We start from the raw sequence: 25,352 nt of genomic DNA, 5'->3' as shown, positions 1-25,352 counted from the left end.
TGTCTCAGTGCCACATATTAAACATGCCATCTTTCTATTAGAGGTTTAAGATGCCACAGTTGTCACCAAATATATAGGTGTTTGGGTGTCCAATTCTCTTCCATGGGCCTGCTTGTCATCTCTTCACACATGTGGGACATCTGTGCTACCATCAACAGCCCTGGCCCAGGATTGTGGGCGGGACGGGGGGGGGGGGGGGAGGCAGCATGTAGCCACACCTCTCTAAGGCCTTTTATCAGAGGGCTTTATCTCTATAATAGCATCAGACAGCAGATATGAAAAAAGCTTTACTCCCCAGTGACTGAGAGAAAACCAATCGGGCAGGATGCCAGCCAGCAGGAAATCCTGTGAAGAAGAGAGACCAGGAAGTAATATACACCCCACCCGTGGGTCCCCTCATCTATTCTGTCTTCCCAGCCCAAGGCGGGGGCCCTCCCCCTCCTCCGGACATCTCCTCACTTCAGAGGGAGGACTAGTGGACCTAGGCCAGGGAGTGTCCCATCCAACTCTATGCTCCTAGCTGCCCCATGGACACACCTGCACAGCGTGAATGAAGCACCCAGGAGTTTGCGAGGTGAGGCCAAGGGTGTCCAACGCCTGCCGAACATACTTTTCACAATTCATCGCCATCATCTGGCATTTTCCGTCAGCGGTCATATTTGTTTTGACCATTAAGGGGTTCAGTGTCTGCAGGAGGGAAGGAGGTACACGGAAAAACTACCTTCTTACCCCAGCCTAGGTTCCCAGGCTCTCATTGTGGATCCCAGAGTTCCATCCGCTTTGCCGCTCTGGGACTCGGGTCTCAGAGAGCGCTCCCCCTTTAGGCCCCGCCCAGTCCTATGCTGGCCCCGCCCCATAGAAACCACGCCTGGCGGAGGCCACGCCCCTTGCAACTGCCAGTCGTTTTGGAGACTGCTCTGCTCAGGTGTTTCGGAAGCCCAATATTCTCCGACCTTCCCTGCCCCAACCCCGGGAGCCTCCACCGTCTCTAAGCGCCTACCCTCCGCCAAAGCCCCTCTCCTTCTGAGATGCCACTCAGGTCACGTCCCTTGTGAATCCCGCCCCCGTAGTCAGGCACCTGAATGAGGACTCCCTGAGAGAAGTACTCCGCGCCCACTGCCAGCGAGAAGCTTCGCACAAAAGCCTGTGGAGGAAGGAGAGGGCGGTCCCAGGCTCGGGAGCCTCCGCGTGCAGGCTCCTGGAGCCTGTCCCTGCCCCAGCGGCCGTCCCCGCTCCCGGAACCCGAGTGGCTCCAGGAGGCCCCCGAGCTCCGCCCCGCGTCCTCCCCTACACCCGTGAAGGCTTCCGCGCTCCAAGCCCGCCCTCTATTCCCGTCGCCCACTCCGTGTTCCACCCGGCCTGTCTCTGCGATCCTTCCCCACTGTTCTCTCGTCCTCTCGCCTCCGTTTCTCTTAATTAAAAAAAAAAAAAAAAAAAAAAAATCTGGCCTGTGCCCTGGATGTCACACACCCACCCCCACACGCACGCACGCGCGCCGGCAGGGCTGTGGCAGGAATCTCTCAGCTCGGCAGGACAGCCCTCACGCGGGTCTGTGGGGTCTGCGTACCTTAGTAGCTGAACACGCCGAGAAAAATGGATAGGGTTTCTTGCCGAGGACTGAAGAGACGTTGACGATGATGCCTTTGCTCCTGGAGGAGGAAGCATCAGTTGAAAGGTGGGGGAGCGGGGCTCCAGGTGATTTCCTCCACCTCCACCCCCCAGCCACGCCCTACTCTGAGAAACGTCGGAGGGAAAGGGCAGAATCCAGAGCGGAAGAGGGAAAGTCGGCCTCTTACCTGGCGACCATCTGGGGAAGGACGATTGCGGTCATCTGCAGAGCAGTGGGAAGGGCCCCATTTTTCCCTTTCCAATCCTTTCATCTGCCACCGCCTCCTCCTCCTCCTCCTCCTCCTCAAGTTCACGCCCATCCCCCTATCTTTTCTTGGGGAATGTTCCCCTAGCACCTTCTCCACGGGGGGCCTAGTCCGGGGAGGGGGATTCTGGGGATCACCCGGAGCCGTCAGAGGTACGCTGGCTTTGCGTTTAGCTCCTCCTAATCTGGTCTCACCTGGGCCACAGACATGATGTTGCAGTTTATAATATCTGAGAGTCTCTGGGGAAGAACAGAGAATCATCAGTCCTTCCCTTCACCAACCCTGCCTCAACTCCCACCTTTTCTCATTTCCTAGCTTCCTTTTCTTTTAAGATGGAACACATTTTTTTTTTTTTTTTTTTTAAGTAGCATTGACTAGAATTTAAAATGCACATACCCTTTGACCCATCAACTCCACCTCTGGACATTTCTTTCTTTCCAAGATACTCACACAGGTGGAAATGAATTATGTCCAAAGATAGTGGCTGCAACACTGTCTATAATCACAGGTCATAGGAAACACCCCGAATGCTCATCCCCAGTGGAATGCCTACCTAAATATGGGGTAGCCCATGGGTACATCACTGTGTAACAAGCAAAAAGAATGGGTCAGCTATGTCTTCTGAATAGAAAAATTCCCAAGATTCATGGCTACTTGTAAAAGGTGCAGAGCAGAACAATAGGCTGTCTGATATCTGGATAAAAAAAATGACACATACTTGTTTCCACATGCATAGAGGAAAAAATACCTACCACATTTTAAATTGGGGAGTTACTATTGGGGAATGGTTTAGACAGAGGAGATTTTCAGCTTCATTTCATAAACTTCTCCCTCTGGATTTTTTGACCCGTAAACTTTATTAAAAAGATTTTATTTATTTTAGAGAGAGGGGAAGGGAGGGAGAAAGAGAGAGAGACAGAAACATAGATGTGAGAGAGAAACATCGATCGGTTGCCTCTTGTAAGCACCCCAACTGGGGGCCGAACCAGCAACCCAGGAGGCATGTGCCCTGACCAGGGACTGAACCCGTGGCCTGGACGACGCCCAACCAACTGAAACACAGCAGTCAGGGCTTGACCCATAAACTTTTTATAGACGTACACCATACACACACCAAAGCGCAGAGATTTTTAGTGTAAAAAATAAACACAAATCTTTCACCTCTACCCCTTTGAAGAAACAAAGTAGTGCCAGTTTCCCAGATCCTTCCCCCCAGCAGCGCCGACCCTTGTTTCCTCACCGGTTAACCACCACCTTGCCCTCTAAACCGCTCTAGAATACTTTCGTCCAGTTCTGAACTTCATGTACGTGGAATCGTGCCCTGTATACTCTTTCATCCCTGGCTTCCTCTGCTAAACGTTATGTTTATCAGATTCATTCTTGTTGTATGAAAGCATAAGTTTGTTTATGTTCACTGTTATAACTTTATATTGTGTGAATAGAGCATATGTTATTTATGTAATCAACTATTGATTGACATTTAGGTTGTGTCAAGTTTGGGGCTATGACAATTTATCTAGAAATACTCCTGAACGTGTCTTTGGAGCACACGTGCGCGCGTGGACAACCAGGAGTGAAATGGAAGGATGACAGGCTATGCGTATTTCTAGTCTTAACAGGTGCCACCAGTTTGCCCCAAATTGTCCACATTTATATGCCCACTAGCAAAGCTTAAGAAATCTAGTTGGTTCACATCCCAACAACACTTGGTATTGCCAATACTTTTAGTGTTCACCATTTTAGTGGCTGTGTAGTTGTATCTCACTCTGGTTTGAATTTGCAGCTCCCTAATAAGAACGATGTTGAGTAAGTTTTCATATGTTCATGGGCCACTCGAATTTCCTCTTTTGTAGAAGCTTATCAAGTGTGGCTCCCATTTTTCACTGGGTTGTTTGCATGTTTTAAAGAAATATATCCACACACATTTTGGTGGTGGTGGTTATACGTGCTGCAAATGTTTCTTCCCGTTCTGTGCTGGCTCTTTCACCCTCCCATTTGAGTCTTTGAATGAATAAGAGCTCTTAGTTTTAATGTAACCCAGTTCGTTGACCCCTTCCTTTAAGTCCTGTGCCTTTTGTTTCCTGTTTAAGAAACCTTTCCCAGTAGTGTGAGATTATGTGAGATAATGGATGTGCTAACTAACCTTATTGTGCTAATTATTTAGCAATATTTACATATATTGAATCATCATTTATAATGATTACTCTATATATTTGTCTTTTAAATAGAAAGAAAGGAGTTACAATCCAAAGGTAAAGAAATGCTGGTTTTTCTGTTTATCTTTGTAGTTATCTTAACCTGTTTCTTCATTTCTTCTTATGGCTTTGAGTTGTATTTTAGTGGGGTTTTTGTTTGTCTGTTTGTTTGTTTTTAATTTCAGCCTAAAGGACACCCTTGAGCATTTCTTATGGGGCTGGTCTGCTGATAACGATCTCTCTTAGCTTTTGTTTACCTGGGAATGAGTTAATTTCCCCCTCATTCTTGAAGAATAGTTTTGCAAGACACAGTATTCTTAGTTGATAGTTTTTTTTGTTTGTTTTTGTTTATATTTTAGGACTTTAAATATGTTTATCCCACTGTATCCTGGCCTCCATAGTTTCTAATGAGAAATCAGCTATTGATCCTATTGAGCATCATTTGTTCATGATGAGTCACTTCACTCTTGCTGCTTTCAAAATTTTCTTTGAGCTTTGACAGTTTGACTATAGTATGTCTTGGTATAGATCTATTTGAGTTTTATCCTGCTTGGTGTTTGTTGAACTTCTTGGACATGTATGTTTTATTAGATTTGGCAAGTTTCCAGTCATTGTTTCTTCAAATGTATTTCTGCTCTCTTCTCTCTTTCCTCCCTTTTTTATAGGGACTCTATTATATATAGAAATATATAATATATTTTATTTATATAAATATTATATAAAGAGTCCCTATAAATAGAGTCCATACACATTCACACACTCACATACATACATATACCACTCTGGTATGTTTGACGATGTCCCACAGGTCCCTCAGGCTCTGGGCTCTGCTCATTTTTCTTATTTTTCTTTTTTGTTCTTCTGTCTAGATACATTCAATTGTTTTATCTTCAAGAATACTAGTCTTTTTATCCACCTGCTTGAAAGTGCTGTGGGAACCACAGCCGCACCTCTGGCCCAGTGAATTTTTCATTTACATTATTGAATTTTTCAGCTACACAATTTCTGTTTTGTTCCTTTTAACAATTTCTCTCTCTTTACTGATATTCACATTTTGTTCATGTATCATTTTCCTGATTTTTATTAGCTCCTTGTCTATGGTTTCCTTTAGCTCATGGAGCATATTTAAGGCAGCTGACTTAATGTCTTTAACTAGCAATGCCTGGGTTTCCTCAGAAATGGTCACTGTGAAACTCTTTCTTTGCCATGTATATATAGGCCATCCCTTTCTGTTTCTTTGTATGGTTTTAATTGTTTTTGGTTGACAACCGGACATTCCAAGTATTATAATGTGTTAACTCTTGAGATACGACTTTCCCACTTATCAGGGGTTGCTGATTTTTGCTCGCTGAGGCTGCAGCCATCTGTTTATGACTTTTCCAAACTATTTTTGCAGAGTGTGTACTTCTCTGTGTGAAGTATCTGTCCTATTATCTCTGTGATCATCCAGTGACCCATACCTAGGAGATTAAATCAATAATCACAAACCTACCCAGAAAGAAAACCCCTGAGCAGATGGCTTCACTGATTAACTTTACCACACATTTAAAGAACTAATGCTAATCCTTCTCAAACTCTTCATCAAAGAATTAAAGGGAAGAAAATACTTCCTAACATTATATCAGGCTAGCACTGCCCTGATGCCAAAGCCAGACAAAGACTCTACAAGAAAAGAAATCTGCAGACCAATCTTCCTTTTGAACATTGATGCAAAAACCCTCAGCAAAATACTAGCAAACTGAATTCAGCAGCATAGTAAGAGCATTACACAACATGATCAAGGGGAATATATTCCTGGAATGCAAGGATGGTTCGACATATGGAAATTGACTAATGAAGCCCTGGCCGGGTGGCTCAGTTGGTTGGAGTGTCATCCCAAACACCAAAGGGTTGTGGGTTCAATTTCCAGTTTGGTCACAAACTTAGGTTGAGGGTTCATTCCCCCATTGGGGTGCCTACAGGAGGCAACCAACTGATGTTTCTCTCTCCCCTCTCTCTCTCCCCCTTCCTCTCTTTCTCAAACCAACAAACATATCCTTAGGTGAGGATTTTAAAAAAGAAAATTAATTGACATAATATAACACATTAACAAAATAAAAGCCATATGATCATCTCAATTGATGTGGGGAAAGCATCAGACAAAATTCAACTCCCTTTCATGATTAAAACACTCAAGGAAACTACTTCAATGTAATAAATATATGAATAATAAACATGAGAAGCCCACAATTAACATCATACTTAATAGTGAAATACTGAAACCTTTTCCTGCTTTTACCATTTCTATTCAACATAGTATTAAAAGTTCTAGCCAGAGCAATTAAGCAAGAAAAAGAAATCAAAGGCATCCAAATTGTCAGGGAAGATGTAATATTATCTCTGTTCACAGATGATATCATCTTAAAGATTATATGTAGAAAATCTTAAAGATTCCACACAAAGCAGTGAGAACTAATAAATGAATTTGCAAAGGAGCAGGATAAAAAGTCAACACCCATGCACACACACAAAAATCTGTTGCATTTCTATACACTAACAATCAAAAACCCAAAAGGGATGTTATAAAAACAATTCCATTTCCAATAGCATCAAAAAGAATAAATATACTTAAGGGGGAGGAGGTAAAGTAAATATACAAGTAAAGGGGTAGGGCGGGCCAAGATGGAGGCGTAGGTAAAGACACTTTGCCTCCTCGCACAACCAAAAGAAGGACAACAAATTTAAGAACAAAATAACCAGAACTGCTAGAAAATCAAACTGTATGGAAGCCCGACAACCAAGAACCTAAGAAGAAACATTCACCCAGACCAGTAGGAGGAGCGAAGACAGGCAACCAGGGCAGAGAGGACGCACGGTAAGGTGGCAGCGGGCAGACGGGGCGGTCCCTCATTTGTGTGCAGATAAACCGGGAGAACAGTTGGAGAGCGAGACAGACCGTGCAACCCAGGGCTCCAGTGCGGGAGAAGAAAGCCTCAAAACCTCTGGCGGTAAAAATCTTTGGGGGTTGCGGTGGCGGGAGAGACTCCCAGCCTTGCGGGAGGGTCCGTTGGAGAGACCCACGGGGTCCTGGAAGGTACACAAACCCACCTACCTGAGAGTCCACACTAGAGGGGCCCAGTTTGCTTGTGGGTAGTGGGGGAAGTGGCCGAGAGCCGAGCAAGCGGCATTGTTCCCCCTCAGACCCCTCCCCCACAGAGAGTATCACAACTGCAGCGTCAGTCGCAGCGACCTGGATTGCCCAGCCCTGGTGAATACTTAAGCCTCCACCCCTCCCAGTGTAAAAGCACGCCCAAAGAAATACGGCCCAAATGAAAGAACCGATCAAAGCTCCAAAAAGAGAATTAAGCCGTGAACACACGACCAACCGATCAGATGCACAGTTCAAAACACTGGTCATCTGGATGCTCACTGAATTGGTTGAGTATGGTCACAAAATGGAGGAGAAAGCAAAGGTTATGCAAAGTGAAATAAAGAAAAATACAGAGGGAACCAACAGTACAGGGAAGGAAACCAGGACTCAAATCAACGATTGGGAGCAGGAGGAAGAGATAAACATTTGACCAGAACAGAATGAAGAAACAAGAATTCAAAAAAGTGAGGAGAGGCTTGGGAACCTCTGGGACAACTTTAAACATTCCAACATCCGAATCATAGGGGTGCCAGGAGAAGAGGAAGAGCAAGGAATTGAACACTTATTTGAAAAAATAATGAAGAACTTCCCCAATCTGGCCAAGGAAATAGACTGCCAGGAGATCCAGGAAGCTCAGAGAGTCCCAAAGAAGTTGGACCCAAGGAAGCACACATTTTAAGGCACATCATAATTACATTACCCAAGATTAAAGATAAGGAGTGAATCTTAAAAGCAGCAAGAGAAAAGGAGACAGTTCCCTACAAAGGAGTTCCCATAAGGCTATCAGCTGATTTCTCAAAAGTCACCTTGCAGGCAAGAAGGGGCTGGGAAGAAGTTTTCAAAGTCATGAAAAGCAAGGACCTACATCCAAGATTACTTTATCCAGCAGAGCTCTCATTTAGAATGAAAAGACAGAGAAAGTGCTTCCTGGATAAGGTCAAGTTAAAGGAGTTCATCGTCACCAAGCCCTTACTAAATGAAATGTTAAAGGGATTCATCTGAGAAAAAGAAGATCAAAAACTATGAACAGTAAAACAGAGGGGAAGGGGAGGGGGAAGAATGGGGGAAAAGGTACAGGGAATAAGCAGCATAAATAGTAGGTACAAAATGGGCAGGGGGAGGTTAAGAATAGTATAGGACATGGAGAAGCCAAAGAACTTATATGTATGAGCCATGGACATGAAATAAGGAGAGGGGAATGCTGGGAGGTGGGGTAGTGTACGGTGGGGGGGAATAAAGGGGAGGAAAAAAATGGGGCAACTGCAATAGCATAATCAATAAGATATATATATTTTTTAAAAATGTAAAACAGTAGGGAAACTGTAACTCAAATACAGTTTTTGTAGCTAATGTCAGAAAAAGAAAGAATAAATATACTTAAGAATTAAGCAAGCAGGAAAAGCTTACATACTGAAAAATATAAAGCACTACTGAAAGATATTAGAGAATAGATAAATAATTGGAAAGACATCCTGTGTAAATGGATTGGAAGACAGTATTGCTAGGATATCAATACCATCCAAAATGATCTATAAATTAAATTCAATCTCTATCAAAATCTTAACAGCATTTTTTTTTTCAGAAATAGAAAAACCCACACTAAAATTTTTATGTACTCCCAAGGGACTCTGAATAGCTAAAGTAATCTTTTATACATCATTTCCACTTCTTGTTAAAAGGTAGGACATAGACCTGGCTGGTGTGGCTCAGTGGATTGAGTCCCAGCCTGCAAATCCAAGGGTTGCAGGTTCCATTCCCAGTCAGGGCACGTGCCTGCATTTCAGGCTAAGTCACCAGTAGGGGGCTCGTGAGAGGCAACCACACATTGATGTTTCTCTCTCTCTTTCTCCCTCCCTACCCCTCGCTCTAAAAATAAACAAATAAAATCTTAAAAAACAAAAACAAAACGGCGGGACACAAACAGATTATTTGTACACCAGTGTTCACAAGAACATTATTCACAATAGCCAAAAGGGAGAAACAAACCAAGTGTCCATCAAACACATGAATGTATAAAGAAAATGTGTGTATATACAATGGAATGGTACTGTCTCAAAAAGAAAGAAAATTGCAAGACATGCTACAACATAGATCAACCTTTACAATGTTACGCTAAATGAAATACACCAGGCACAGAAGAACAGATACTGTATGATTCCACTTAGTATGAGATGCCTAGAGTAGTCAAATTCATAAGACAGAAAGCAAAATGGTGATTTCCAGGATCTGAGAGCAGGGAGAAATGGGGAGTTGTTGTTTAACGGGTACAGATCTTGGCATGGGATATTGAAAAAGTTCTAGAGATGGATGGTGGCGATGGTTTCACAACCATGAGAATGTATTTAATGTCACTGAATTACCCACTTAAATATAGTTAAAATGATAAACATTATGTCATGTATATTGTGATAATTAAAAAAGACAAGAAATGAAGTTCTGAAACTTGCCATAACGTGCATGAAACTGAAAACATTATTCTGGGTGGAATAAGCCAGACACGAAAGAAAAAATATTCTACGATTTCACTTGTATGAGGTATCTAGAATCAGCAAATTCAAAGAAACAGAAAGTAGAATAGGGGTTGGGAGTAGGAAAGAATGGGGAGTTATCGTTCAAGAGGTCCCGTGTTCCTGTTTGGGATGATGAGAAAGGTCTGGAATTACAGCAGTCATGGCCGTACAATGTTGTGAATGTACTTAATGCCACTGAGTTGTACACTTCTAAATGGTAAATTTTATGCTATATATATTTTACAGCTCTAAAAATCTATGCTCGTATTTCCATTATCTTGGTCCCATGTGGATCTATCTGCTTGCATTATCATTTCCTTGGTTTACAGTCATGATTTTCTTCTAATAGTCTTCATTATTTTTCATTGAATGCTGGATATTGAATATAAATAATTGTATTGATAATTTGAGGTTCTGGACCACAGGTGACCCTGAACAACATGGGCTTGAATTGAGCGGGTCAATTGAAGGACAATTGAAAGAAATCCACATCTAAATTGATCTGGCCTGCTCAATCCTAGGTTGTTCAAGGGTCTACTGTATGTTTTCCTCTAAAGATCATGGATTCTTTTGCTTCTTCCAGGAAGCTACACTGGGGGAGGGGTGCTAAAATGCCAGATCACCTTAATCCCAAACATGATCGAGATCAATTGAAAATGGAGTGTCAGTTCCTGTGAAACTGAGTTTATTTCTACTTTACCCTAACTCCTAGATTAGAGTTCTTCAGGGTACCAACCAAAAGCCTGCGCTATTTTCTGAAGCTTTGCACTATGTTACTTGTTGCAGCTCCAACGTATATTGAAAGCTCTGCTTAGTTTTTTAAATTCTCAGCCATGTGAGGGGAGATGCTGCTCCAAATGTCAGGTTTACCTCTCTGGATTCTCTCTCTCCTCAAATCAATCCTCATTTCTTTAGGAGTTGCTTGATGCCCTCAAACAATTGTTTTAAAAATATTTTTTTATTCTCATGTGCAGGGTTAGACTCAAACAACCGCCTCCTTTAACAGCAGAGGCACAATGCATAGACAGCCAGCCTCTCTTTAAATTTGATAAAATGAGTATATGCATTCCTTTGAAATAATAACATTTACGATTGTAAAACCATCCTGATCTTCTGTTTTGTCTTGTCTAAGAATAGTAGCTAACACTTACGGAGCACACAACTTAAACTTATGGGCATTATTTCATCGCCTTGCCATAATAGCCCTGTGAGGCCAGCAAAAATATTTACTCCCATTTTATAGATATGAAACTAAGGCTCAGAGAAATAAAGCCATTTATCTGAAGTCACATAACTGATAGAAAACAGCCAGATTTTACCGTCCATGCACCCTTTCTCAGGCAGCTACTGAAGGATATGCTCCAAAAAAATGAAGGAGTAAACCAAAAAGTGCTATGGCATGTGACAAAGAAAAGAGGGGCTTCCTAGGAAAAAGAGGGGGGAGGGCCCAGGATTTGTGCAAAGAGGGTAACCAATATAGAAAGAAGACGAAAGTGCTTGAACTTTTAAAATATTTTTGGATTACAGTTTGGAGTTGAAGTAACAATAAGTACATAGAAACCCACGTATGTAAGACAAAGTTGTTAAAGACAGGAAAAATCATCATAGTCCACTACTTGGCTCAGCTGTTGACCGTGTTTTCATATGCACAGTAATATGACTCTGTAGCCTCGCCTATGAAATATCTTGCATAGTGGGGGGGTTGGGGCCTGGGGGGGGAGTGTTTGTGGTGCGGGCACAGGTGTCTGTGCACTGGAACTACTCTCCACCTTGCCCTGTGAGCAGTCACTAAATAATGGCTGAAACTCAGAAATCAAGATGTGCACTATAAATATATTATTTAAAAGTATGAGTTATTGTTGGGAAACGACCTGTCTGGTTTCAGGAACTGTAGCCCCGCCGACAGGTGAGAGGGCCCCAAGGCTGGAAATGATCAAGGAGGAGGCCTTGGGAAAACAGGCCACTGAGGAGACGAAACCTGTCCCCCTGGCAGGGGCGCGGCCCTGCCTCCCTCTCATCACCCTGTTTGGCCCTGTGATGGTTGGTAGTCAATGATGGGTAAGATCTCTCAAGAGAAGGAACAACTTAAGCCAGACACAGCCGAAATGGGCAGCCGGACAAGGACTTGGGGGACACGGAGAAAAGGCAAAAAGGCCTGCACCCCTCGGCTCAGCTTGGACCTGGCCGGGGTCCTCATTCTATCTGAAAGACGTCTTCTTATCTCTTGGTGGCTCTGCCCCAACCACCGGGCTCAGGCTTGAAACAATACTAAAGGCAGGTACAGCCCTAAATGATCTGAGGGTTCCCAGGGGGAAATCAGGCCGAGAAGTAAGTTCCTTGAAGTGTGCTTTGTTCTTCCCTCAAAAGCTATGATAACTGAATCCAAGTGGGAAGGAAATTTACATTATTCATAGACCCTGACCTGAGGCAGATCTCTTGTGTTCCTTCCATTGTTACCTATGATCTCTGTCTGTTTTCTGTAAACAGCGTTTTTACATTGATTGATGAGCTTTGTTCCATACCCCTGTGCATATGGTTCTCAATAAAAGCTTTTGGACTTGGGGGCTCGGGGCCTTCTCCACTAGAGGGAAGAGCCACGTCCTCTCTCCTGGCACAGAGAGGTGTTTGCGACGACTCGTGTTTATTCCCCCGCCGCCCATGACAACCCCGGGACGGGCTCTGCGGGATTCAGAGCCCCGCTCCCCCCACAGCTGGCTCCGGACAGTGACCCTCAGATCCAGGAGCGCCCCGCGTGGCACTCCCCGCGACACGTTATCCAGCCATCCTTTTCTTGGGGTTGTGCTACTGCCCAACGAGCGCATAGTGTGGGCTGCACTGCTGATGCCTCAACAACACGCTTGCACCAGCTGGAGCTCTGCTTTACTTTGGTGCAATTTTGGAGTTAAAAAAAAATGAGTTCTCTTTTACAATGCTTGTAGAACTATGACTTGGTTAGGGCATTGTCCCAACATGCCCAGGTTGTGGGTGCAGCACTTGGTCCAGGCACATAGGAGAATCCACCAATGAATGCATCAGTAAGTGGAACAACAAATCTCTCTCTGTCTCTCTCTCTCTCTAGATATAGATATAGATATATTTATATATATACAAAAACAAAGTGTACAATTCAGTGTTTTTTAAATAAAAATTTCCAAAACCCACACACATATTGAACAGAAGAGGTAGGCCTCTGAAGCTGAGGTACAGGAGAGCATGTGACTCTGCTAGGAAGAAGCGACGGGATATACCTCTAGGTGATTAAGAAAAAAGAAGTCATGCGTTCAAGAATGATCGCAAATAAAAATGTAGAAAACCGCGGACCCTAAATGGCAGACACTCGTTTTCCGTTGTGGGCCATTTCCCCCTAAAATTAGCCCCAGGGACTATAAAAGGGCAGAACCAGAGAACGTGAGCAGTTCCACGAGTTGGGCAACGCGGCCGGGCGCCCAGTCTCAGGGGGCCTCTTTCACCTCTTAGACATCAGAGATGCGCAGCTTTGAGAACAATTATCCGACAGAAGGCAATAGAATACCTTGTTCTAACAAAGCCTAGCTACTGCGTGGGTTTCCAACACAGAGCAGCAGTGGAAGCAAGAGGCGCTGAGCGGGCGCGCGCACGGTTTCACTCACTTTGGCGGTGTTCTCACAGTCGAGCAGTTTCCCTGGCTTTTTCTCATAGAGTATGCCCGCGTTGTTCACTGAGACAGGAGACGTTGTTTATCTCGCTCGAACGGTCCCCCAGGGAGACCGGCTACGGGCAGGGACAGGGTTAGGGTGACCTCAGAGGGTTCCGGGTCAGGGTGAGCACGTGGACACTTGAGAGCAGGGGTCCTGCACGCAGGCTTGGGAACGTATCCAGCACTCCAATCTCCAGGCCCTTCAGTCCTTCCTTAATGGTCTCGTAGACCTTCAAGCCACCGGTGAAGTCTGGATGATTCGAGTGACCCTGCCATGAAGCCGCTCTGGGAAGGGCGGCAGTGGGAGCCAGGCCCTGAGCTGGAACCAGTCTCACTCCGCCCCGCCCCCCCCGCCCCACCGCCCCTCTCCTCCCACCGTCGGCGCGTTCAGCTCCAGCAGCTGCTGCATCCTCCTTCCCTGGGCCCAGATGCAGCTGAAGCCCCGCCCCCGGCTCATTGAGACCACGCCTCCGGGGGCGCCCCACCGAGTCCAGCCCCTGTTCCCAACTTTCCCAGCCGGCCCGCTCTGGTTGTCTGACCTATCTCCCTTGCCTCGTGCTCCAGCTTGCTCAGGTTTCGACTGATGAGGACGATGTTCAGACCTCTCCGGGCGAGCTGAGAGGGGATTCAATCGTTTATTAATTAACTCCACGAATAAGTACTGTGTACTGACTGTGTGTTGCGGAGTAAGCGCTCTAAGAGGTAAACAAAAGAGAAAAAAGAAAATCCTGTCCTCCAGGAACATGCAATCTGGGAAAAGAGCCTTCCAGGCAGATGGAACAGCATGTGCAAAGGCCCTTGTACAAAGGCTGGCAGCTTAGAGGACAACATGGAGTCCAGCGAACGTGAGCAAAGTGACCTGTTGTATAGCAAGCTCAGTGAGGTGGCCAAGGGGGCAGAGCAGGGAGCCTCGCGCGCCCCGGTAAAGGTTTTGGCCTTTATTCTCAGTGATATAAGAAGCCAATAATTCAAGTGCTCGCTCCTTTCTTCATTCATACACTTATTCAAAATGTGTGTACGGGCACCTGCTCTCTGCTGGGTGGTGCTGGGGACACGAGGTGCCCATGACAGGCTCAGTCTCACCCCCTCCTCTCCACCCAGCATTCAGCGGCCAGAGGGCTGTTCCTAAAGCACAAGCCTGCTCCTCCCTCTCCTGCTCAGAACCTGCCTTGACTCCGGAGGGAAAAGATTGGCTAGAAGGTGTGACTCGAAACGTGTGACCCTTTAGTTAAAGTTACTTCCTGGTTTTTACATGGTTGGTTTGTTTTTGTTTTTAAAGATTTCTTGGGGTTTTCTTTTAAAGATTTTATTTATTTATTTTTAGAGAGAGGGGAAGGGAGGGAGAGAACATGAATGCATGTGTGCCTCTCATGCACCCCCGACTAGGGTCCTGGCCTGCAACCCAGGCATGTGCCGTGACCGGGAATCAAACCAGTGGCCCCAGGGGTTCACAAGCCAGCTCTCAATCCACTGAACTGCTCCAGCCGCGGCTAGATTTCTTACGATTTTCTATGTGAATGGAGACCACTTTATTTCTGCCTTGCCAACATGTCTGGCGACTTAAATGGCACTGAGATGTTGATAATGCTTACCTATGTATCGCCACCTCGACTTTCGCTCTGTGGCTGCACACCTAGCTGCGTACTTCTCAACTGAGACTCCTCACTGGAATCCCAAGCTTAAATGGCCCAAACTAAACTCCTCTCCATTTCCCACCCACTTGTTCCTCCCTCAGTTCAACCCAAAGTTATTACAAGAAAACTACAAACAAATATCCCTCATAAACTGGAACACAAAGATCCCCAACAAAATAGCGAAATCAATAAACGTGCTTTGAATGAATGAATCTGGGCAACGATGGGGAATGCCAGGAAACCGTACAGGCCAGTGTAAACACCCGCCCCAGGTGAGGGAGCAGAGGTGAGTCTTCCCGAGGGCCAGGATATCTAAGGGAACCAGATAGAGTGCGATTCTCAGCCTGGCAGGGGCCGCTAGCCACGTGCGGACAGACAGGGAAGCCCCCCCCCCCCCGCCCAACCCCCAAGGCTCCAAGCCCTGACTCACCTCATGTGCGTAGGTCTTGCCGATGATACCACTGGTGGCTCCAGTCACCACTAGAGAGGAGAGAGAGGGAGGACGAGCAGGAGGGGTAGTCTGACACTTTGCCCCAGCGCAACATCGCCACGCTCATCTCACCGAGACCCCACGCCACACCGTTCCTGCCGTTATCCCTCGTTCGCCCGGTCTCTGACTCTTCCTCCCCACCCCTGCACTGTCGCGGGGCCTCCATGCTTCCCTTGCCCTGGTCGACTCAGCCTTCACTTTTGCTTCCAGATCTCCCCTCTGCCTCTTCCTGGATTGGGGGCACTCTCTTGTCATCTATCCTCCCTCCTGCGGCCCCCATCCTTACGGGCCTGACACACAGCCCTTGCCTCTCACCTGCCCAGGCTCCGTGAGCTCTGAGCCAAGGGGCAACCCGGCGCACCTGGGGCAGCAGGTACACATAGACTGTGCGGCCCAACCCCCAAGTCGCCCACAGCAGCAGGCAGGCGGCAGTCACCGCCCCCAGCGCTCTCAGCGGGTCCCACTCCGACTCCATCACCAGACCCAGGGCCAAAACTAAGTGGTTGACTTAGGGTGCTGCTATTTCTACCCTCGCGCGCCTACTCCGCTTGAGCCCCTCCCACAGCGCAAGCATTCGGCCTGGTCTCTCACTCTCGCCAACCCCATTTCCTGTTCGAGACCTTGAGCCCTGTCCGTCCGGCCTAGCAACGGCGGGGTGAAGACTTAATTAGGTCAGGCTTGAGCTGAATGCCGCTCTTGCGCGCCGCTGCAGGCCCGGTGACAGCCTCATCGCTCCTCCCACAGGGTTGGGTAAAGCAGCTCGCAAGTGGCCTTGGCTTTGGTCACTGAACTCAGCTTAGGGTTTGGTGGGAGCCTCATTTGAGTTTTGTCAATACACAGCGTATCCCAGAACACCATGATCTGCAGATTGGCAGCTTAGGCAGAATAAAAGCCAAGCTCTTACAATGACTTCATATGACCTCATTCTCCCTTTACAAATGTTTTGTTTTGTTTTTTAACTTGTTCTTGATGTTTATCTATTATTATTATGGCACAATATATACACCATAAAACTTACCATTTGAACTCTTTTTAAGAGCACCGTTCACCAACATTAAGTACATACATAGTGTTGTGCGCCCTCACCGCTATCCAGTTCCAGGGATATTTCACGATCCAGCTTGAAACTGTACCCATTAAACAATCACTCTTCATCCTTCCTTCCCCCCAGCCCCGGTAATCTTTATTCTCTCTCTACTATTCCCCAGGTCCTGGTAACCCTTACTCTAGCAATACTTTCTGTGTTGATATATTTGCATATTCTACCTGTCTCGTATAAGAGAAATCACATATCTCTGTCCTTTAGTGTCTTGCTTATTTCACGTAGTACAATTGGTTCAGTGTCACAGTGTTGCAGTGTCAGAAAGTCATTCCCTTTTAAGGCTGAATTCCATTGTATGTAATACCACAGTTCATTTATTCCTTCGTCTGTTGGTGGACATTTGGGAAGTTTCTGCCTTTTCCTACTGTGGCTAATCTACCACAAACATTTGTGTGCAAGTATCCGTCTGAGTCCCTGCTTTCGATTCTTTTGCAACACCAAGTGGAACTGCTGGATTATGCAGTTATTCTATATTTAACTTTTTGAGGAGCCTCCATACTCTTTGATAGGAGCTGCACCATTCTACATTCTGCCCAGCAGTGCACAAGGGGTGCAATTTCTCCACATCCTTGCCAACACTGTGACTTTCTGTTGTCGTTTTAAATAATAGCCACCCTAATGGAGAGGGATGTGGTGCTTTCGCTTTGCATTTCCCTAATGAACATCTATCTTTGCATGGGATTATTGACCATTTGTGTTGTATATCTTCCCTGGAGAAATGTCTGCTCAAATCTTTTGCCCATATTTGAATAGGGTTGTTTTGTTGTTGAGTTGTAGGAGTTCTTTATGTATTTTGAATATTAATCTCCTATCAGATGTGTGACTTGTGAATATTCTCTTCTCTACAAGTTGTATAGTTTTATCTCTATGTTAGATCTTTGATTAATTTTATTTTTTGTATAAAGTAAAGGACCAACTTCATTTTTTTGCATGTGAATATCCCGCGTTCCCAGCACCATTTGCTGAAAAGACCATCCTTTCCCCCATTGAATGCTATTGGCACCCCTGTCAAAAATAACTGACCTTGCCCTGACTTGTGTGGCTCAGTGGATTGAGTACCAACCTGCAAACCAAAAAGTCACCAGTTCGATTCCCAGTCAGGGCACATGGCTGGGTTGCAGGCCAGGTCCCCAGTTGGGGGTGTGCAAGAGACAACCAATTGATGTTTCTCTCTCACACACTTTCTCCCCTTCTCCCTTCCTTTCTCTCCCTAAAAGTAAATAAAATCTTTAAAACATTTAAAAAAAACTGACAATATATGTGAGGTTTTATTTCTGGGCTCTTTATTCTATTCCATTGGCCTATGTGCCTATTCATATGCCAGTACAATGCTGTTTTGATTACTTTGTATTTCTTTTTGGTTATTCAGAGTCTCCTAATTGTATATAAATTTTAGGGTGGATTTTTCTATTTCTGCAAAAAACACTGTTGGGATATTGATGGGGATTGTACTGAATCTGTAGATTGCTTTGGATAATACTGGTATCTTAACAATATTAAGTCTTCTGATGCTTGAACATGGGATATCTATTTATTTGTGTCTTTTTTAAAATAATTTCAGCAATGTTTTACACTTTTCAGTCTACAAGTCTTTCACCATCTTGGTTAAATTTATTCCTATTTTTTATTATCTTTGATGCTATTGTAAGTGAAATTGTTTTCTTAAATTCTTACATATAAGAACATGTTGTCTGCAAACACAGATAATTTTTCTTCTTTCTTTCAATTTGGATGCCTTTAATTTCCTCTTCTTGCCTAACTGCTTTGGTTAGGACTTCCAGTACTGTGTTAAAAAGAAGTGATAAAGCTGGCGTCCTTGTCTTGGAAGGATGTTCCTGATCTCAGAGGACAAGCTTTCTGTCTTTCACCACTGAGTACTGTCAGCTGTAGACGTTTCATCTACAGCCTTATTACATTATTCCTAGTTTGTTTAATGTTTTTAATCATGAAAGTGTTGAATTTTGTCAAGTGCTTTTTCTGCATCAGTTGAGACCATCATTTGCTGCTGCTTCTATTCTGTTACCATATTGATTGCATTAATAGCTTATAATTTAGCCCCGGCTGGTGTGGCTTGGTTGGAATATTGTCCTATAACTAAAGGGTTGTGGGTTTGATTCCCAGTCAGGGCACATACCTAGGTTCCAGGTTTGATCCCTGGTTCGGACGTGAAAAGGAGGCAACCAATCGATGCTTCTCTCTCTCCCCCTCTAAAAGCAGTGAAAAAAAATGTCCTCAGGTGAAGATAAAAAAACAACCAATTAATGCATAAATAAGTGGAAGGGCAAATTGCTCTCTCTCTCCCCCCGCTCAAATCAATAAATAAGTTTTTTCAAAAGAAAAGAAGGGATCCAAGTCCATAAGGGGCTGTGTTGTCTCTACCCTCATTGCCTTCCCAATATCACCTGCCCATTGTCACAGGTTATTAGGTCTGTGACTGGAAGTGTCTCATTTTTGTGGGAGACCAAAGACACAAGTTTTCACAAACACTGTTTTTACCCTCCGTGGCAATGAAGGTCTTTGCTTTCTTAGCCTACCTTTGGAAGTTCAGTTACTAACCTGAACTGAACAAGGGTCCACTGGCTCAATGTGCAGTGAAGGCAAACACTGAACATCAACTGAGGTTTTGCAATGGAGAAATTAAAACCATTTTATTTGCAGCGTGCCAAACAAGGAGACGAGTAAACTACCATTTAAAACCCAAAAAACTGAATGGCTTTTAATTAAGTGTTTTTAAAGGCAAAGACTGAGGGTTTGGGGTGAAGAGAAAGAGGCTGGTTTGCGGAAGCACGTGAGGGGCACGTTTTTATTGCAGAGCTTTGGAACTTGGCCAGTGAAGGGGCTTGAGCACATCTTCCTGGACTTGATCCTTTATTTTTGGAAGGGTTCCAGTGTTCAAGTTCTGGCTGTGTCCTCACCCTTTTGTTACCAAACTGAAGGGGTCTGTTGCCTGCTTGCATCAGAGCCCAACAGGGAGCAGGAGGGTGTGTTACCAAACAAATGGACCCATTGTGGAGGGGTGTCCAGATGCTATTACCAAAACACCGACACCCCCCTTCCCCGGGGCCCCTCGGTTGTAGGTCCATTGCTCGCCGCCCTTGGAACTATGGCTCCGAATGGCAGTTTGGTGAAAAGGAAAGGAACTCTTTATTCAAGTTATACAGGTTTGATGAATGGCTAAATGTCACCCTTAAACCTCAAAATCCCTTTAAAACAACCACCAACACACACACCGTCCTGCCTTCCCCTCTTTGCTCCGTCAGGCCAGTCAGGGTACTGTCCTTCAGAAGAAAAAGAACAGAAGTCCGGGGCTCGGCCTGGCAGGCCTCTCATGCCTCTCAGCACCATCGGCTGCGCCGTTGTGATCTCCAGCTCTTCATCCATAACCATGTGGCACCTTCTCCTGGCCCCCTACCAAGAGTCCTTTCTCCCCTCTTTCTTCCCGGGAGATCTTCACACTGTTCCCCAGAGTCTGTGTCCCTTGGTCTCTCCTGCAGGCTCCTGTCTCTCCTCCTCTCTCTCCCAGTTACCTTCTGCATAAAGTCTTTTAAACCTTCCTGATTAGCTTTGGTGATATGCAAAATAACTCTCTTTGCATATGAGGAATGAAGCTATCCTGTTATTGACATGCAAAAGGACTCTCAATGGCCCTGCTTAAGGCTCCCATCCCCAATGGTGGCCCGCCCTGGGGTGGAGAGAATATATTTTTCTTGGACACCCCAATCTTCGGACCCCATTACAAATACCCTTTGGGGGGGCCCTGGCTGTGCCCCGTTACAGTTGCAGCACAGAAAGTAAGGGTGTACTTCAGGAAGAGGCCCATGCCCCGAGTCACAGGTGAGCTAACGCTTAAAGACCCGGCTCCCCGATGGCTTCCGGGGTTGGGGGAGCGGTTATGTAGGGAAAAAAAATCACTAATCATGATGGCTAAGGGAAGTAGGGTTGTGGCCAAGGCTGTGGTCTCCGCTGAGCAGTGGGCGCGGGCCGGGTGGGGGGTGAGGGTGGGGGTGGGGGTGGGGGAGAGGGTAGGGGGGTGAAGGAAGGGGGTAGGGGAACGGGTAGCTGGTTGGCGCGTGAGGTCCTGACGCCGGCCTTGCATCCTTTTGCTGCTTTTCTGGGCCTGGAGCCGAAACGCAGCTGAGGCCTCCACTTTGTCTCCAGCCTGATCTAAATTCCATCTCTGTGGTCAAGGTTTGTTCTGAAGATTATTTGATGCTGATCAGACCCTTGTTGTCCTAACGGCTTAAAAATGAAAGGAGTGACCCTGGCTGGTGCGGCTCAGGGAATTGAGCGCTCACCTGCGAACCGAAAGGCGGTCTCTTAAATTCCCAGTCGGAGTCGGAGCGCGCCCCTACGCTGCAGGGCAAATCCCCAGTCAGGGTGTGTGAGAGGCGACCCATGGATATATCTCTCATGTTTTGGTGTTTCTCTCCCTTACTTTCTCCCTTCCCCTGTCTCTAAAAGTAAATACATAAAATATTTTTTAAAAAATAAAGGGAGTGGATGTGCAAGGAAGGAGGCAGATGAGTCAGGGTGTTGGATGAGGCCAGTCTGAATCAAAAGGAAAGAAAGAAGAAGAGCCCATACGTAAAAAAATAAAGTCTCTACTCAGTTCCACTTTAATTCTGTGAGGGCAGGGAAGGCTTTCGTTTGGCGAGCTGCTGCAGTTCGAAGTTCTTTTCTCTGTGTATTATTTGTTATTCTGCTTTGTTGACTCTGAAAGGCAACTAAGATAGTATCTTCTTCAAAATAGGATGGGACTTTGGCCTGGTCCTGTGGTTACAGCCTTTTAGACCGTGGAGGCTGCATCTTCTGCACCCATTTTGGGGACGCTTCTTGCATCCATGGCAAAAATGTATTCTAAAGCAGGGAGATTACCTCTGGGGCCTTCCATGAAAAAGCTTATTGGATTGAGTTGCTATAGGAAGGCGTACAGTTTGAAGATCCTACTTTTCAACGGCCCGATGAGGGATTCTTTCATTTGGAAAAACTTACATTTGAAATAGATTTTAGAGAGCTCTCATCCTAAACAAATATCTTATTGGTACTTAAGGTCAAATTGAAAGAGGGACACAAAAGAGCTTTCTGACTAGCCTTTGGGCCTCCCTCAAAAAGAGTAAAAAAAACAGAAATCCGACCCAGGCTGGTGCGGCTCGGTTGGTTGGAGCATCCTAGTGCTTATGGGAGGTAATTGATCAATGTTTCTCTTTCACCCCCTTCCTCTCTCTCTCTCTCTAAAATCAATAAATATGTCCTTGGGTGGGGATTTAAAAAACAAACAAACAGAAATCAGAACAAAAATTCAAATCCACATCTACCATAAAGCCCGAGTCCACGGGCAGGAGTGGTTCAGAGATAGAAAGGGAAGGAACTTGGGTCTGCAAGACATCCAGAGCTAGGGAAGAGGTCAAGTGCCTTGGGGCTTCAAAAGGTCATTGCAGGATGTTAAGGGTACATTTTAGTTACTTATTTACTTATTTTTTTATTTATTCATTGTCAGAGAAAGGCATATGGTGGGAGAAAGAGAGGGAGAGAAATAGCGATATGTGAGAGAAGCGTTGATGGGCTGCCTCTGGCACGTCCCTGGCCGGCGGCCTGACCCACCGCCCAGGCCTGTGTCCTGACTGGGAATCCAACCGGCGACTTTTTGGTTCCCAGGCCAGCACTCAATCCACTGAGTCACACCAGCCAGGGCTACTTATTTATTATTAATCCTCATACAAGGATATGTTTTTTATTGATTTGAGAGAGACATTAATCAGTTGCCTCCCAGACACGCCCTGACTGATGATTATATGTGCGACCTAGGTATGTGCCCTGACCAGGGATTGAACCTGCAACCTTTTGGTGTTTGGGGTGACTCTCCAATCAACTGAGCCACCCTGCCAGGACAGAACAGATCTTTAATAAATAGAAGGTCAAAAGAAGTTATCTCTGATACTCTCTTATAAGCAGGTCCTCTAATTCAAGTCTAGTTCAAATTCTTCTAGGTAGTTAACGTGGGAGGCAGAAGTCTCTTTTGAGCCTGGGGCTGAAATGTGCCTTTAGCTCAAAACAATCTGTGTACCATAGAGGCACATCCTGGGGCGACCCATTCTGGATCCTCACAGCTGCCTCGCCCCCATCTCCCTGTCCCTGACAAGGGTCTTTTTTTATCACTGGGCCCCCCCCCCCCGCCTTAAGCCCCTCCCCACAGTCTGGCCTCACCTCCTTAGCAAATTCCTTTAATACCTGAAATTCCTCTGTTTTCCCCCAGGAAACCAGAGTTGGCTTCCCTTTCCCTGCAAGAATTCCCAGAAATCACCTTGGCCTGATCTGGAGGCCTGCTGGGGCACCTGCTACTTATGTAAATACTGATAGGGAGTCTCGAAGGCCCATCCACTTCCTGGGGTTCTGTAATAAAAACCCATCAGCTCAGGCTTCCCACGCAATGGGCTTTGGGAACGTATCCTGGACCCCACTGCCAAGAGGTCATGTCTGCTGGGCTGATCTTTAAACTGCAGACCCCTTTTACTCCCACTTTCAAAAGCTCCTACCAAACTTAGAGAGGAGTTAGAAAGCTTAAGGGCCATTTCTAACTCTGCTCATGGGGATCGTCACTGGCTTTTAAGGAGTGTTCTTCCTACCCATGGTTATACTGTAGTTACATGCTGGCTTCCTAGAGAAGGTTCCCCACTGCGGAAAGTGGTGGCCAGAGCACCTGCCCCCCCAACCCGCAGTCCCTCCTGAAAATGACCAGGAAATGACACATGTGGAGGCCCATATTCAAGGCTTAAAAGGAGTGACCCTAGAGGCCTTTCCTCCAAGGGGGATCTGGCCTAAGGTCACTTGGAAAGAAGGTGAGCATCCTAACGTGCGTTGGGGAACATGTTAGACAGGCTTTTTTCAGACACACTGCATCAAACCCAGCAGCCCCAGAACACAGAAATCGCTCCGGTCCTAGCTTTGGCAGCGTGGAAGAGCAAGAGCTGCACACTCACCCTGACGAGCCCACGGGAGGCCTGCATGGAGGCCTTGCACACTCAGAGACCTGAAGTCAACCACACAGGCCGGTCTGAATGTACAGATCCCTAAAAGTGGGTCAGGGTGCGCACTCACGTCCTAGACCTGTAGTCATCTTGGCCTTAGGGAGCCCGTCTGTGGTCGTTTTTATTTAAGATTTCACTCATTTATTATTAGGCAGAGGGGAAGGGAGGGAGAGAAACACCGATGTGCAAGAGAAATATCAATTGGTTGCGTCTTACACACCCCCAACCAGGGACCTGGCCTGCAATCCAGGCCTGTGCCCTGCCTGGAAATCGAATCAGCGACCTTCGGTTCGCAGGCTGGTGCTCAACCCACTGAGCCACTCCAGCCAGGGCTCTGTTGTCTTTTTTCATGGAGGATAACACACCTTTGAAATACCAGAGTGCTCTCCTTTTCTGGTCCCCTCAGGGACCACCAGAGCCGGGACCATAGCGTCCTTCAGGGTATGGCGTTCTCCAGACCCCATCTCTGTGTCCTGCAAATGTGCTTGTTAACTGCCCTGTGTCCACCAGTGCAAAAGAAGGGTGTGTCTCCACTTTACTTTTTATCCCTTCCCAGAGGTCTCCTGCTTCGCTCTCTCTGGTCTGTCTACTCTTTCACCATCGAATTTCATGTAACTCTCCTTATGATTCCTCCTTGGATTGTAACCTATAAAAGAAGCTACAAAACTGCCGTGCTTTGGAGCATTTTCTCAATCTGTTGCGATTTCCCAGCAGTTGTCTTCAGTTGGGCTTCAATAATCTCAGAAAAATTCTCTACAGGTTTGGGTGTTTCTTACATGACAGCTACAAAGCTCCTGGATAGAGACAAATCCAAAACAATGCGGTCAGCTGGGCTGGACAGTCTCTCATTGTTATCACAGAAACGGCTTCTCAATGCTTCAAAAAAATAGCTAGCCGAAAACAGGTGGAAAAAAGAATGAAAATCAGCAGTCCCCACTTTGCAAGTTGAGTCTTTAGAAACACAGATGATTCTAGGCCCACCCACTTTTCTTGCCAAGCCACCTGCAGAGCAGAGCCTTACCTGTTTGTCTCAGGTCAAGTGGAGAGGCTGTCAAATGCCAGATGTTGGGCAAACAACGGCCCTGCACTTCAAAGAAAGGGAAGCTCAAATAATAATCTCTCTATACCCCAGTATCCTCAAAGCGGTGTTAAAAAATAAAAAATAAAAAAAAATGAGCCCTAGCTGGTGTGGCTCAGAGGACCGAGCGCCAGCCTGCAAACCAAAGGGTCGCTGGTTCGATTCCCAATGCAGGGCACATGCCTGGGTTGCAGGCCAGGTCCCCAGCAGCGGGTGCACGAGATGCAACCACACACTGATGTTTCTCTCCCTCTCTTTCTCCTTCCCTTCCCCTCTCTAAAAAATAAATGAAATACTTAAAAAAAAAATGATTGACTTTAGGGAGAGACAAACATTGATTTGCTGTTCCACTATTGACACATTCACTGGCTGATTCTTCTATGTGCCCTGACCAGGGAATCGAAACTACCACCTTGGCTATAGGGATGATGCTCTAACCAGCTGCATTACAAAGTTTCCTTTTCCCACCTTCTATGGGGCATTTCCCCGTTGAAGACTTAGCCAGGTATCCTCAGTCACACTCCAGCTCCCTCCCCTTAACTCAGAGGACCAGGAAGTCAAATTCTTCACGGGCACTGGCGCAACTTTTTCTAGCACAGGCTCAGAGGACTGATCTCTATCTATCACCTCTCTTTCCA

The 25,352-nt window shown here is 45.9% G+C and overlaps 1 protein-coding gene and 1 non-coding gene across 2 annotated transcripts; one reads left to right on the top strand and one right to left on the bottom strand.

Annotated features, from left to right (window-relative positions):
* Positions 1 to 198: 198 nt before the first annotated feature.
* On the bottom strand, positions 199 to 15,991 carry LOC129082854 (very-long-chain 3-oxoacyl-CoA reductase-B-like). Its single transcript, XM_054588600.1, is given in 12 exon segments — positions 199 to 345; positions 538 to 687; positions 1,079 to 1,144; positions 1,568 to 1,649; positions 1,797 to 1,831; positions 2,069 to 2,113; positions 13,339 to 13,429; positions 13,560 to 13,638; positions 13,641 to 13,670; positions 13,925 to 14,000; positions 15,450 to 15,499; positions 15,825 to 15,991. Coding segments are annotated over 12 exon segments (987 nt in total). The 5' UTR covers positions 15,985 to 15,991; the 3' UTR covers positions 199 to 222.
* Positions 12,489 to 12,613, top strand: LOC129082994 (U4atac minor spliceosomal RNA). The gene has a single exon (XR_008530458.1). It is a non-coding gene; the product is annotated as a U4atac minor spliceosomal RNA (small nuclear RNA).
* Positions 15,992 to 25,352: the final 9,361 nt, after the last annotated feature.

The sequence above is a fragment of the Pteronotus mesoamericanus genome, unplaced genomic scaffold (assembly GCF_021234165.1).
Source record: "Pteronotus mesoamericanus isolate MK-2021 breed Mesoamerican mustached bat unplaced genomic scaffold, CSHL_Meso_final scaffold_137, whole genome shotgun sequence".
Taxonomy (NCBI): Eukaryota; Metazoa; Chordata; class Mammalia; order Chiroptera; family Mormoopidae; genus Pteronotus; species Pteronotus mesoamericanus.
The sequence above is the reverse complement of the archived record's forward strand: the minus strand, read 5'-3'. Positions and strand labels throughout refer to the sequence as shown.